This window comes from Chrysoperla carnea, chromosome 2 (genome assembly GCF_905475395.1).
Source record: "Chrysoperla carnea chromosome 2, inChrCarn1.1, whole genome shotgun sequence".
Classification (NCBI taxonomy): domain Eukaryota; kingdom Metazoa; phylum Arthropoda; class Insecta; order Neuroptera; family Chrysopidae; genus Chrysoperla; species Chrysoperla carnea.
Window position 1 is genome coordinate 4490225 of NC_058338.1, and position 16185 is coordinate 4506409.

The window sequence follows — 16185 nt, forward strand, 5'->3', positions numbered from 1 at the left end:
TTTTTTAATTTTTTCAAGAAACATAATAACATAAAATTTATTACTTTTTCTGACATTATGGCCATACAAGAATATGGGAGAGAGTCATTTAAAATTTGCAAGGCACTTGGTGGCTGAAAGCGGACAACAAATTTTGAAATATGGATGAATTTGTCTTCAACCAAGTATTGTAACTACAATTATTCTTCGATAAATTGTCCACAATAGAGAATTTATATTTTTCCTCAATGTTAGGTCAAACTAATTTTGCTCTTAAAGTGTTTACGAGAATTTTCAGCTTACTTATGAGAAAAGTCTTAAAATTAGGCAAAGTCATAAATTAAATTTGTAAAACTATTTATCAAAAAAACTTATATTCTAAATTGGCATCGTAGCAAGAAGTTGGCAACAAAAAAAATGAATGTTTTTGAATAGTTTTTAGTCAGATATAATAATAATATTCTAAGTGAATCGATGGGTGTCGAAAGTATTTGAAGAAATTTGCAATTTATGGCATAAGCTCTGGCTATTGTTTCGGCTAAGACGGTGGTTTCCATACAAGGCATCTATAATAGAAAACTTGTTCTGTGATTGGATAAATTTATTAATTGATTTGGTGAATTTTCTCGGAAATTAGGCGTCAGATCGAAATTTGGTAGAGAGCTTTTTGTTCGTCTTCATAAGCATATTTAGGAAGCTTAAGCTTGTAGGTATAGGTATTAGGAAAATTATTTCGCTACGCAACGAGAACTACCCACCAATGCTACTGCTGGAGGGCTAAAGTAGACGCAAGCGTTGAATAAATAGATGGATAATTAATAAACCATAGTATTTTTCAACAAAACTGTTAAAATCACTGAACGAATGTGATCATAGCCAACTTATTAGTCGAGTTATTTCATAAATTACTGCTGTTTGTTTTTTTTTTGTCTACTTATGACAGCTTGGCATTATCCGTGATTTTTCCAAAATAATCTTGTCGTTAGAAATCATAGGCTTTGATACTTGTGGTTAGAAAAAATCTGGCCATTTTCTGATTTGCGAACAAATGCTACTTCCCTATCTATTTTTGTGGAAATCATTTTGTCCAAAAAATTCACCGCCTAGGATTTATAGTTACCCTACTTTTTGCTACGAAAAAATTACTATTAATTATTTTAAATTTAATTATGAATGTGGTGCTAGAACTAATGGTCGCATTGAAGATGATTTATTTTTCTTAGCTCGTCCAGCAGAACTTGACATATGTTCTTCTGACGATGTTTGAACTGCATGTCGTGGATTTTGAGCATGATAGTTATATTGTTTATGGACCGATTTCTCCGTAACTGCAAGGCGTGAATGACTTCCTTGTGATGCAGCCGGTGTTGTATAACTATACGAAATGGACGGTGTACTTTGATGATGATGTTCACTTGATGGATCTGGTAAAGAGTATTTCGTGTCAGCTGTCATTTGTCCATGTTGTGACGCCATAGTTGATGGATAATACATGTATTCACCGGTTGATGGATTCTTATAAACATATCCATGATTTGATAACTCGGCTTCGTTGATATAAATATATTGTGTTTGATCTTTTTCATCTGGTTTACCTGCTGACGCTTGATCTGTACTATAAGCCATTTGACGAATGTAATCGTTATAATCGGCAGCGGTTTGTTGTGTTTCGTAAACGGGTTGTTGAATTTGAGGTGAGGTATAAGGTGATTCATTTTGTGTGGCTTGACTTTCATATGCTTGTTGACTATGTTCGTAATAATTTGGTGCGCCAACTACAGGAACACTGTATTGATTTCCTTGTGCTACATATTGTTGGGCTCCCGCAAGATATTGTTGAGTTGCTGCCTCATTTGTGTACACGTATTGAGCATGTTGTTGTTGATTTTGAGAGGGTAGTGCTTTGTAAGAAAACCCGGTTGGAGTGGTAACACTTACACCCATTGCCTTGGGTGATTTATAATATTGTTTCTTTGGCTTTATTACGACTTGCGTATGTGTACTTTTTGGATAGTTCTCTGCTATTGGTAGCTCGTATTGCTGTTGTTGTTGCTCTTCATATTGCGGGGAGGCTAAATATTGTTGACTTGCTTGTGGAATTTGAGGTACTTGATGAGACTGTGGCGCAGAATACGCGATATTTTCTTGCATGTATCCATTTAGCAATTGTTGTAAATTAATCATATTGATAAGACTTGCATACGGATTGCTTGCGGGTAAATTTGGATAAATTTCATTGGAATGTGATAATTGATCACTGTAAACACGTAAAACAATAACAGGAATTTGTAATTGTTGTGTGGATCCATGTGGAGTTACTGGATATTGTACGAATTGTGCTGGAATATTTGGACTTAAACCACTGATTTGACCTTGATTTATTGTTGAGAATAGTGTGGTATGCTCTTGTTTAGATTGTTGATAACCAGAATTCCCAGATGGATATTGGGTCATATAATGAGGTTGGTATTGTTGTTTTTGCTGTGGGTAATAGTAATTTTGGGTCTGTTGTTGTTGTTGTTGTTTTTTCCCTACAATAAAAGAATACGCTTGTTGTATATCAACATTGGATTTTAATCCAGAGTTTGATTTGCCATGATTTCGTGGTGGAATATCATGTTGTGAATATGGATATATTTCAAATTTACCATCTTGTGTCTTGTAATAGAAATTATTGCCTTGGTAGCCACCATAACCGAGTGATGCTTCAATTGTACGTTTTTTATTTGAACCGCTCGGTTTTGATTCACCCTCCGCGGCTGTACTATTTATGATTTGTATGGCAATTATAGCCTGTTGATTTGGATTGATTGATTGAAGGTTTTCGTTGTTGCTGTTATCATCATTATCGGGGAATTTGATAGGGTTTGATACTGGTTCATCGTTACTAGTGTCTAAATTTTTGCCATGAATTCTTATCACTAAACTGCACGTAATTATCTGAAACAGAAAAAATTCTGTTAATCTAGTAACATCAAAAAAAAAAAAAAAATACTGAGCGTAATAAATGTCAAAATAAATAAAAAGACTTCTACTTCCAGAACCGTAGATAGACCAGTCCCTAGCCCGAAAAAAGTAAGCTAGAAATGGTTTTTTAAAAAGATTCTAATATAAATTGGTAAATTTTGACATTTTTTTCGCTCTAGGGAACCGAAAAAGAAATTATTTTATGACATGCTGGGTGTGAAGCAATGAAACCTAACCTTGTCTAAGTACCATTTTTTAACTTCTTCCTCGATATCTAAATCAACGTGTTTTCGCTTAAAACGATACTCACATCAGATCAAACTCTTCACTCTAGCTACCCCAACTTTGAAATTTCAAATGGCACCCTCTACCTTTTAATACCTCATTTGAAAGGCATTTAATTCTCGATTCAACAATGATATAAAAAAAATCAGATCGATCGAATGCAGACAAATCTCTCGCGAAATATTCGTCAAAGTTCGCGAAGAGTTCGAAAACAGAATGTATTTTTGTCTAGCAAGCAATATACTATGTATTGTTGCATACTGTATACTGTATTGAGGGAACAGTACCATTAGCAAAAGTCCTGGCGGATGATTCAATGCATTATGGACGTCAGGTCTATACTGGTTGGCGATATCTGATAGCCTTTCAATATGTAATATTACTTATCTGAACATACTCATGGCATGTGTCTCTATACCATATCAGCATTGTAGTAAACGCCATGCATTTCTTACCGTGTAGGTATCATTGACTTTTTTTGTTCAAACTATTTCTGGTGTGTCGAGGGTCCAAAGAAAAAAAATCCAAAAGTTTAAGTTATGTTTGCTTCTTTAGATTCGGCAGTGCAAGTTAAAAACCAGACCGTTTTAAGATTCTTTATTCAAAACTATAAGTATTTTAGGACCCTAATGTCACCCATCTTGATTAACGTTATCTTTTTTTATATAATTTAAATATAATTAATCAAATTTTAATAATTATAGACATTAATTAAACGGTAATTTAACTAAAATACTTAATTTTATATCCAAAAAATAATAATAAGTTTTATAAATAGTCATTAATTAAATAAAATTTCTATTTACTTAAATTAATAACAGTAAATTAAAAAAAAAAATTATTTCAATTTAATAACATTGATTATTATTATTTTTTATTTTGTAATAGAACTATTTTTATAGTAAATTAAATCCGGAAATGAAAATTAGAAATATAATGATGAAATTTGAAATATAATATATTTTTGGATGATGTTAGAATTATATAAATTATTTTTTTAAATAGATTGTAATCACCTTATTTTATTAAAAAAAGAACTATTAAATTTATTGATGATGGTTTGAATTAAATTGACATCGTTTTCAATGAATATCCGATGTGTGATGTCCGAAAAACTGGACTTATCTTTAAGAAATACATCACATCGGGAATGAAAGCGATAAAATGGATCGAAATTTACGTTTATTTTGAATTATAACTATTTAAACATTTATTCTTAAATTCGAGTGCGCTTTATGTTAATACAAAAATGATAAATGGCTTATGGGCTGTTATTTAAGGCTATACTATTAAATCCCAATTTTTTTATCTTCTAAAAATATTCCTTTTTTAATTCTGGTCGAGATAATTTCTTAATTTCGTAAAAAATAGCTGGAAGAACAGTGAGTTTTACATGCTTTGATTCTTGAAATAGAAAACTTTGTAGCTGATTATCTTGCGATCTAAACGACCAAAAATTCAGCAACTTCGAGATCTCAAAGCTTATTATTCTGAGTCTGTGAGAAAAAAATAGGCCAACTTGGTCGAAAAATGTATTCATGGTGGAAATACCTCAATAGTTTATCTTTGTCTGAAATATATACAGTCAAACCTGGGTAAGTGAGAACGGGATAAGTAAGAAAACTCTATAAGTGAGAGTAATAGCCAGGACCCGTCATTTTAAGCTCCCAAAACCTCTATAAGCGAGAAACAGAAACCTCTGTAAGAGAGAGTCGTTTTTCCCTCATGGACCTCCGTAAGTGAGACTGCTACTTATCTTTACCTCTATAAATGACAGTCGTGCCTCTATAAGCGACAGCCACTTTATCAGATTACATATTTACTACATTCGTACTTGCTGTGACTTGTTATTGCTGCGTACCTCTTTAAGAGAGATAGACTACCCATGTAAATGCATTAGCGAGATACTCGGGTTAGTGAGAAACCTCTATAAGCGGGAATGAAATTGTACTCCCTTGAATTCTCGCTTATCCAGGTTTGACTGTATATAATAATTCTAAAGGTTTGAGTAGCAGAAATTTGAGTAGCAGAAAATTAAAAACAATAAGTTTTTAATACCTATTCAATTTGTCAACGAGTTTCCCGTTTTATATATAAATAAAGTAACAGTTATTCTTTTTTTACATGTACTTAAAATGAAATAAAAAGTAATTTTTTAGCCTTAAGGTTAAAAATTTCATGTAATAATTACTCTCTTAAGAAGAATAATAATAAATTGAAGTTTATTTATTCTTTTCAGAGAGTCGAGCGATTACATAATTTTATCTTTATGTTGACACATGAATACAGACAGCAGTTTGATGGAATATCGTGATAAATGTTTGGAAAGATTACGAAATGACAGAAGTTCACAAAAAAAAATATTATTGTTTACCAAAAAATTGTATGTATATCGCATTTTTAATTTATGCGTGTGAATTGCTTGTTTTTTTTTTGCAATAATTTTTGAAACATTTATTGATGTCAAGCAATATATAATAGGTAATTATTGCAAGATAATTATAGGATAGCATTTATTCCACAGAAAAATCTCAGAATTATTTAGAAATTGTCAAAAAATGACATTGATTCATTCAATTCAAACTGATTGTGGAAGAAATATCAGCAGAAGTAAAAAGCTACCTTTTGTAAAAAGATGTGAAACAAATTAAAAAATACCAAAAACAAGTGAAAACAAACAATTGACTGAGTCAATTGTAGAAATACCCCGCATGGAAAGTGTTGATTGTAGGTGTAAGATAAATTAGAATGTTTTAAAAACCCACACAATTATGGCCACATTTGGCCGCCATTTGTTTTGGTTGTCGTTAATTCCATAAATTTTCAAAAGTATTTTATAGAACTTTTTCTTGTTTTACGAGAATCTTTCACAAGACCACTAGTTGAAGCCAACTGCAAATTTGCAACTCTCGTATCTTGTGTAGCCCTAATTTGCGCCATTTCAACATTTTTTGGATTTAAGCTTTCGTTCTTCTCTCTAACAGTTTACTTGATACCTCTTTTCGTTTTTGAGGAAGCTCTTTTTATTTTGCCTACCGTCCACTTCAAGAATCAATTATTTTTCAGTGTCCTCAAAGCGTGTTATATCAGTCTGATCCTAATTACATTTAACAGGCCCACGCGCAGGAATTATCCAAGGGAAGGGTTCCATATTTTGTTCGCTATGTTAGGTCATTAAGTCAATAAAAACAAGAATTTATTTTTTCGACAAAGAGAACATTTAATTAGGTAAAATGTGATATTCAGTCACTATTTTTCAATAAGTCAATTATACGAGCTACAGAAAAAACTTTTCCAAAACTCTGTTCTGCAATCGACCTCGACACCCTGATGTATATTGAGCGAGGCTAAACCCATCTAAAAGTATGTTTTGGAAGGTTGGAGCAATCGACCTCGACACCCTGATGTTTTTGAGACAATGTAAGGTTGGAAAGGAGCGTTCATTCGTCACTGTTGTCACAGGTAAAACTGTCTTAACGAGAAGTATTTGGTAGACATTCGAAAACGCATCTTTGTTGCAAGTATCGAGTGTTTCGAGTGAATTTTTGCACCCCGTTCGGTAATGCGTTTTCGCCAAAGTTGAGCTTCGTCGACCTCTGGGTCGTGATATCTGTATCACGATAATTATCGTGCACAATTGAAGATTGCTTGTCTCTTTTTTTGAGAAAGAGACAAGCAAAGTTTGTATATCCGAGCGTTGAGTCTGATATGACGCGAACGTTGGCTTCCGAACTCTTCGCCAGCATTTCAGCATCAGCCAGTTCGATGGCTTTGCCAAGATCCAGGTTTTCTGTTTGAAGAACCTGGCCTCACTGACAAAGCAAGGTCGAAATAAGCAAGGATATCTTGATTCGTCAGTGGAAATCTCTCATAAATGTGTGCATTAGCAGGACTGTATTATTACTTCAAAATTTATGTGGACAGATTCTCAATGAGAGGGATGTTTTAACCCCCAAAACCCCTCCCGTGCGCACGGGCCTTACATTTATCTCTACAAACTACCGCGTATTTTATTTTCTAATCTAGTTGACCTAACGTATTTAAAATCATTCACACTTTCATTTTCAATTAAAATCATCTATCATCTTGTTATACAACGCATCTATTGTACAGTTTTTTTTTTTCAATTTGGTACACTCACATAATAATTATTTATGTTAAATTATATATTTACAAAAAAATAAATTGTATTAAATTTTATAATATAATTATTGACATATGTTATATTATAGTATTACATATAATATGAAGAAGGTAGTTTTTGTTTTCTGAACGAGACTACGTACTTACTGAATGACTTCTTGGATCTTGGTTAGCTTCCTTATAATTTTATATATTCAAATAAATAAAATAATATAATAATTTATATTCATATTTAAAAAAAAAAAAAGAAGAGTATATTTATGTATGCATTCATTATATGATGTTTTATTCAAATGTAGTTCGTGCGTTTGGAAAAATACTAGAGTGAAATTATTTTATTTTAAAAACAAGTGAAAACAAACAATTGACTGAGTTAATTGTTGAAAAACCATGTATAGACAGTGTTGATTACTCTGTGATATTACACATACATACATTTTACACATATGTAACTGATATTCCCATATAATACATACTATACAATTTGCGCTCTCACGGGTAAACAGTGATGTTTACTAAAAATGTTTCAATCAAAAGTTGTTTATATTTTATAAAGAACAATTTTTTAAATTTAAACTTTTGTCCTAGCTCTAGCAGTTTACAAGACCCAATGGACCTATGTTGCTCATTTACGAACTCGACCTCACATTTCACTGTAAAATTTCAGCTTAGATATCTTTTTTCGTTCTTGAGTTATCCTGTTGATAGACAACCGAAAATGGACTAATTAGATGATTCTATGAACACCTATACCAGAATTTTGTTGGTAGCGTCAATATTTTTAAGCGTACATTTTATAACATCTACTAAGCTAATCAAATAGAATCTATTAAAAGTGTTTTGAGGAATTAATTTCCAGAATATTTCTTTCAAAACTAGTTTTTTTTAATCTTCCATCGCTTCAAAAATGCTTTTTTTATGATGGTATAATAAATATGACACGAGCTACAACTGCAGCTACCAGCATAGCAGTTTGTTTTGATAAAGATATAAAACTTATAACTGTAAGCTAATGAAAGTAAAATGATTTAATAGTTTCATGACCGTTCAACTGAGCATCACCCGTATCGCGTGTTATAACTTTGTACTGAGTGGACTTCTATATTCTAACAACAATTTTTCGGCATTTTTCGAAATTCACCACTCGATTCCCGTGGCCATTTTCAACATATATTTTTCTACCTCCTAGAAGGTGTTTTTACACTTTTCGGCACTCGTACACCGAAAATATTTAACTTATGAAAAATAAATGGTCTGGACATAAATTTTTTCTAGTTTAATTTTGTATACAGGATATTTCCTCGTAAAATGACTCGGAATGGAGAAATCGTCAAAAGACTGCTTTTCGACGCCATTTTTCCAATATACCGGGTCGATATGAGGTAGCAAAGTGAAAATTCGAAAAGAGAACCTCAAAATCTATAAAATCACTCATTCTAGTTTAATTTTGTATACAGAATATTTCCTCGTAAAATGACTCGGAATGGAGATATCGTCAAAAAACTGCTTTTCTACGCCATTTTTCCAATATAGCGGGTCGATAGGAGGTAGCAAAGTGGAAATTCGAAAGAGAACCTCAAAATCTATAAAATCACTCATTTTCATAACTCCCGGAAAACTTTCCAAGTAACCCCTTTTTTTAACCAAATGATTAGAGTAATATGGTATTTTTAGCTACTTCAGAAATTAAATATTTCAAATTTTGAACTGCTTTACTAATTGGTCTCGTTTTGTTACATGAGTCTATTTGCTGAAACAATAACTGGGTTCCAACAGGATTTCTTTCGTATTAATGTTTTGGGACATTCGGTACAAGAAATTAATTGAGTAAATCGTATTTGATGTGTATTATATAGAAAGTAAGCAAAATTGCAATTGTTGTTCAATGTTCAGTTGTTCAATTTGCTGTTTGTTATAATCTTTATGTGATTTTTTTATTTAATATTCTTCGCAAACAGCGATAAATGAGATCTTTAAATAAATCTCATTTTAAACTTTTCATTCGTGACTAACTATATGTTATTCAATTATTGTTGAATATACATGAAAATATTGCATTTATACAAGTATCTCTTTTAAAACGCGAGAAAATCTTACTATTATTTGATATAAATACGGTCTTTTGTTTATAGTTGAAAGCTAATAATAGTACTTTTAAAATCACAAAAATTCCGATCGTTTAGATGTAATGATAATAAAATGATAATGAACTGAAAAACGTAATTTTGGGTGGTTTCTCCAATTTTCCAGGGGAGTTGCAAGGAAAAAGATGAAGTTCGAAGTTTCCCGAAGATTTCAAGCAATTCTGCGTCGAACCCAAAAACAGCATCTTTCTAGCATTTCTACAAGTGCTGTAGAATTTGTATCGGGAAGTGTTTTTTTCCGCAGAATTCAATGTTATTTTTGGAAAAATGAGAATAAATAACAAAAAAGACAGTTTTCACCATTTTCTCGAAAATTTTATAAAATTTAAAAAAATTACGATCGGATAAAACTTTAAACTAGTATAGATTTTTGACCCAAAAAATTCAAAAATAAGATTTATTTGATGGTTGCGCAAATAGATTTTATAGATATAAGTTAAAGATCATGTAATGAAATCCATTGGTATATCGCGTTGTGCGAGAACTACCTGTGTATAATCATGCATTATATTTTTCTTATATAAAATCACATGATTTTTTCTCTTTTACATCTGAGTGCAGTTTTCTATTATATTTATTAGTGCGATTAATTGCAATTTTATGCATAAGATGCAGGTATGTGAAATTATACAAGAAATGTTTGATATTTTAACCTTACACTTTTACGATTATCAATTTTTATGTAAGGTCTTGAGAATTATATATACAATTATTATGTTCAAATTTAATAACAAAGAACGGATACGATTTATTACGAAAAGAGAAATTAAAAAAATTAGAAATAAAACAAATGTGGATTTGCGAAGCCCTCCCCAAACTGAACCGATTTTCTTGAAGCATAATTGTTAAATTTTGTTGCGTTAATTCTCAGATACAAGACGAACTTCATCTCTACCTAGATTCGATAAAGAAAGAAATAAAGCCGTGTTAAAACTAACTTCCGAAAACATTACCAGTTTCTTGTTCAAACTATTAAGCTATATCCAAAGATTATTCATAATATTTAATCAGTGATGGAGAAATTGGAAATGAAAGTTGATGATTATTCATAGATCCTTTGATATCAATTAAATATAATTTAATATCGTTTACGGAAATATATGATAAGCCCCCAATGCATAATTAAAAATAATATTAAAGAAATTAAATAACCAGTGTACGCGCATAACATCTGTTACATTATCAAGTGCTTCGATTGATAAAATTATTTAAATTAAATTAATTAATTAGGTGTTCTAGCAAAATATTTATTCAAATGAGAGTTAGTCGTGCATGTAAATTTTTACACCAAAAGCTGTATTCGTTGTGTACGTAGTCATGGTAGGGATAATAAAATCGATGCCAGCGCTTCCAGTGAAAAAATTTGGTGATAAAGGGGGCTGTTATGACTAATTTTCAATTCTTTACATGGTAATGTTATAGAAACTGTCAAATTAAAATAATTAAAGTAGTGTATCGTTTTCATGGAAACGAAACTCGCGCACGGTGCGAATAACAGATAGTTACAGATATCGTGACAATTTACGAAGGAGTCTGTTATAAACACAGTCACCCATTTATCTATATGTAGACGATATAGTCTTGTCAGCAAGTTGAAATTTAAGCCAGTCCCCTGGTAGTAAAAATAACGCCCGTTTAAAAAAAAATGCGAATGGCTGAAAATACTTTTCTAAGAGGTAATTTTGTGCGCTAAATTTTGGATGAGTTTGCTCCCCGAGGTGAGGAAGAAACAATTCTCGGTTTTCTTGAGGCTAGTTTTGAAGAGAGGGTTGAGATCAAAAATTGTAACTAGAGTAAATATGCACCATTTTCCGTCCACTGAAGGTCATCTAATGGTTCTTTTTTTGAATGATTTTTTTTCGAGCTCGATGATAGTGATATAAATATCTATATATAATCTGGCTTTTATTATTTTAATAAATTTTCACATTTTATATGAATTTGTATCGGAACAATCTACAGAAATTAATGTATACAATTGTTTACATAAAAATAACCAAAATGAAAGTAAATAAATTTCGTCTAATCAAAAAAAAATTTAATAATAAAAACGACATTTGGTGAAAAAACTTTTAGGAACGAATATTTTTAAAAAATACGTAAGTAATCATAGATATTATGACCTCATGCATTAATCCTAAATTGCTTACACTAAAAGCAAAACACGCTATCAATAAATCGAAATTTGTTTTTCGATTATATAACCTTATTATCTCTAGAAGGCGCCATACTAAATTAAATGTGCCGACACATAGTCTTATAACCAGCGGACGATCAAGGCGTTTCTTTCAACGACATCTCATTTAACAAACTGAAACTGAACATCTAGAAGAAAAAAGTGTTGCATCTGCGAAATTTTCCACAGTTTTAAATTAGGCTGTAAAAACTTCGTACCAAGAAACCGACCTCTCAAAAGGGAGTGGCTTACCTCTTTTTGTTGGAGGGCAAGGGGTAGAATGGGGCTTTAATCAGTTTTTTACCAATTACAATAAAATATGAATCAAATAATAAAAGAGTTCCAATAGAAGTTCTAGAAATGAGCAAAAATGTACCATTTAAAAATTGTCATACCTTGGTCAACTTTGAAGCTAGAAAGTAAAAAAGAAACAAAAATTTGCGCAATTAGCTAGAACCAGCTTCTTTGGAAGCTTTTTTATTACTTGATACATAGTTTTGTTGTAATTTGTTAAAAACTGAGTAGAATCACCCAACTTCAGAGGTTTAGGCCTCCCTCCTGAGAGATCGATTTTTGGTACGAAGTTTTTACTACCTAAGATACAATTATGGAAAATTTCAAAGATGCAACACTTTTTGCTTAACTGTTTTATTAACATGATTTTTTATTTAATTTTGTTATGCTAATCAATTTTTATCGATCTGTATGGTTGCATTTATCTCGTAGGCGTTTCGACTAATTACTTTCGGCATACTTTTAGCTACTTGGTATATGACTCGGTAATACCAAAAAGGAACTCAGGGGTACAACTAAACCATTTATAAAAATTTGGTCAGCGATCACGATTTATTATAGAAATCTATGTACAATAAATTCAAATCTTCTTTACTAAGATAAAAATAATTAATGCATATTTAATTTAATTTAAATCACGAATTTAAAGAATTTAAAAACGGTGAATGTGTGAATATTTATTTTATATTTATTTCATTTGTATAAATGAATAATTATAATTACTTTTTACACCGCGAAATTTCTCTTCAATTATCAAAAAAATTAGTTTTTTGATACGTATGGAATAATAAATATTCATTACAAAACTAATTCATTCAAATGAGAGTAGATACATATATGTAATTATACCATGTATATATGAAATATACATAGTATATTAAGTTTAGTCCCAAGTTTGTAACACTTAAAAATAATGATGCTAGGAAAAAAAGTTTGTCATACGTGTTCACTAAATCACCTAATTAGTCCATATCCGGTTGTCCGTCCGTCTGTGGACACGATAACTCAAAAACGAAAAAAGATATCGAGCTGAAATTTTTACAGCGTACTCAAGACGTAAAAAGTGAGATCAAGTTCGTAAATGAGCATCATTGGTCAATTGGGTCTTGGGTCCGTAGGACCCATCTTGTAAACCGTTAGAGATAGAACAAAAATTTAAATGTAAAAATGTTCCTTATCAAAAATTAAACAACTTTTGTTTGAAACATTTTTTCGTAAACATCACTGTTTACCCGTTTAGGCTAACACTGTTTAGGCGAAAATTTTATAATATGTACTATACTTGATTATCAGTTATGTATGTGTCACATGTTTGTATGTGTAATGTGATAAAGAAATCATCACTGACTATGCATGGTATTTCAACAATTAACTCAGTCAATTGTTTGTTTTCACTTGTTTTTTTTTATAATGAAGTTGTCTTTAGAAAGAAATTTTTTAATTGTACCTATGTGACATTCAACTTCGATTGTTTTCAAGGTTTCTCATGATGTAGATACATAATTTCATGTTTCACTTCGTACACTAATTAACCGAAGAAATCTGTCTTTTGTTACGTTGTTCAAACATCTGTGAAATAACAAGTGTTAATAAACAATTGACTAAGTTAATTGGTAAAATACACTGTATAAGATAGGGTATTAGTTTAATATCAGACTGACTTTTATACCATGTATATGAAATATATCAAGATATACAAAGTCTAGTCCCACAAATTTATAACGCTTTAAAATATTGATGCCACGAACCAAATTTTGGTATAAGTGTTCATAAAATCACATAATTAGTCCATTTTCGGCTGTCTCTCCGTCTGTCGACCACGATAACTCGAAAACGAAAAAAGATATCAAGTTGAAATTTTTACAGCGTGCTCTGGAAGTTGAGATCATAAGTTCGTAAATGAGGTCACATAGGTCTTCTTCCCTAAATTGGTATTAATGCCTTATCCTAATCGTAAAACGTAAAGATATGTTGAAAATTTATTATTACTTCTAAAATTTCATGAATTTCAAAATATTAAAATTTAGAAAAATAAAAGTAAAGTTTTAAGAAAAGAATTAATATAAATAATTAGCCTTGTTTTAATAAATAATTACCCTAGTTAGTAAAAAATGTTATTACCATATTTAAATTACATGAAAAATTAATTAAATCATTGAAGGATATAATCATATTATACCTGTCACCTGACATTTGACACCTAATTAATTATTACTCATAAATTAAATTTGTTATACAAATATTAAAAAATCGTAAATAGAAAAACTCAATTTATTTTAAATGATTCGTCACCTAAATTATTAATTGCTTTTTTTATTGGGAAACAACAGGCCGAATAAAGGCCTAGGAAGCAGAAATATAGGTACCTTTTATCGTACACTGTTATTTATTAAGGCATAAAACGTCGACTGCATACAAGGCATTAGTGGAAATACTTGGTAGTAAAACCGTTAATCGAAATAAAAGAGCGTTGGGTGACGGTACTCTATCCACAAGCCCACGCCCTCGTTGTTAATACTGCTTATATTTTACGATTATATAATATAAAAAGTATCCGTTGTTTTATTTGTTCGTCTAGTCCTTATCCGTCAAACGCGCGATAAGGAATATACTTCCAATATATTTAAATTTCAATAAGAATTTTCCCAAAAAGTGACGAAAGGACTGAAACTCCTTGAGGCAGAACATTTCGAAAACTATTTGTATTTATTTTAATATCAAAAACAAAAGATTCATATGGACCATTATTCTATTCAGATGGCCTTAAAATTGTTACAAAAAGCTATCCAAATGGTCTTCGAACAAATATGGCCAATTCAGCCACCCACGATTATCAATTCAAAGGTGATTACTACATTTATTTAGGCAAAAAATAACTAAGACAATAGGGATGTTGATTTTTTTTTACTTCGCGTGAAGGATTCTGGCCGGGTAGAAAAGTAGAAGCCGGGTAGAAGTTTTTGAAAATTTTTAGTTGTATGAAACATATAAACGTTTAAAATTCCTAATTAAACAAAGAGGAACCTATATTTTAGTGGCGTCATTGCACGGTATCACCATAGGAATTACATATTATACTTTTTTTGCTAGAAAGAGATGGGCAACAATCTTTGAATGCTTATAACTTCTTCGTTTTTTAATCATTTTTAATTTCACTTTCAAATTTTCTTAAGGTAACAAGTCTAGTTTTACATTTCATGGGTAATATGGAAAATTCGACATCAGGCAACAACCTTATTATAGTACATTTATTTTGACATGATATCCCGATTATCTAAAAAGAATGCAAAATAAATTTACTCTAAATACAGTAATCCAGATAGTTGCCCATTAATTTTACAATCGATGATTTTTATTTTATCGATCCAAAGAAAAATTACTTTTTTAACACTAAATAAAATGAATGAAAGGGCGAGGTATTGTCCCTATGTAATTTCAATCCTTAAAATTTAAAAATTTTTGCAAACTAGCACTGAATAAAATCCGTAAATAGTTAGTAATAATAGTTTCAAACACTCTATTCTCGATTTATTATAAATTTCACGATAAGCACAATAAAAACACATTAATAATCCAAGCAAAAGAAGCGCCCTCGACCCCCAAAAAAAGCATAAAATTCACTTTGAACATACCAAAAATATATAATTGATCCACATTTTTGAAACACTGTTTAGTAATAATCAAAATAAGAGTATAATTCACTTTAAAATATTAATTATTTTATACGGAAGAAATTTCAAATTAAATTGACTTTCTTCAACGAACCGCACAAAAAGAATCTACAATTAGTAATAACCAAACATTGATATAATGATAGGCTCTTTATATAGATGTGTTTTTGAGTGTGGGACCTTGTGACTCCTCTATATACGGTGGTTGGGTCTGTGATATCAAAAAATAATCATACGTATAGAATAAGAAGTTCTTCTTATTGTGGTAATTCATCTTTCACTTATTACTTACTTGCCATACACAATATTTCAAAAGTAACTGGACCATTTTTCAATGTCAATTAATTTTTTTTTATACCCTGTCTATGTAATATATATCAAGGTATACTAAGTTTAGTCCCGACGCTTAAAAACGTTGATGACACGAACTTAATTTTGGTATAGGTGTGCATAAAATCATTATTAATCCATTTTCGGTTGTCCGTCTATCCGTTTGTCTATGATCACGATAACTCAAAAACTAAAA

The 16185-nt window shown here is 30.8% G+C and overlaps 1 protein-coding gene across 2 annotated transcripts; it reads right to left on the reverse strand.

Annotated features, from left to right (window-relative positions):
- Positions 1 to 641: 641 nt before the first annotated feature.
- On the reverse strand, positions 642 to 15701 carry LOC123293623 (probable serine/threonine-protein kinase mps1). 2 transcript variants are annotated; one of them, XM_044874503.1, is made up of 3 exons: positions 15621 to 15701; positions 2628 to 2919; positions 642 to 2510 (listed from the first exon to the last, which is right to left on the reverse strand). In XM_044874503.1, exons 1-3 carry the CDS (start codon positions 15642 to 15644, stop codon positions 1147 to 1149), a joined length of 1680 nt encoding a protein of 559 aa, XP_044730438.1. In that variant the 5' UTR covers positions 15645 to 15701; the 3' UTR covers positions 642 to 1146. The 2 variants fall into 2 exon arrangements, with proteins under 2 accessions (XP_044730438.1, XP_044730437.1); XM_044874502.1 differs by having other exon boundaries at positions 642 to 2919.
- Between the last annotated feature and the right edge of the window lie 484 nt (positions 15702 to 16185).

Coding starts and splice junctions, on each gene's coding strand:
- LOC123293623 (XM_044874502.1), bottom strand. CDS start 15,644: ATGTGGATCAATTATATATTTTTG. Junction 2,920..15,620: donor GGATCAATTATATATTTTTG/GTATGTTCAAAG, acceptor TTTCTGTTTCAG/ATAATTACGTGCAGTTTAGT.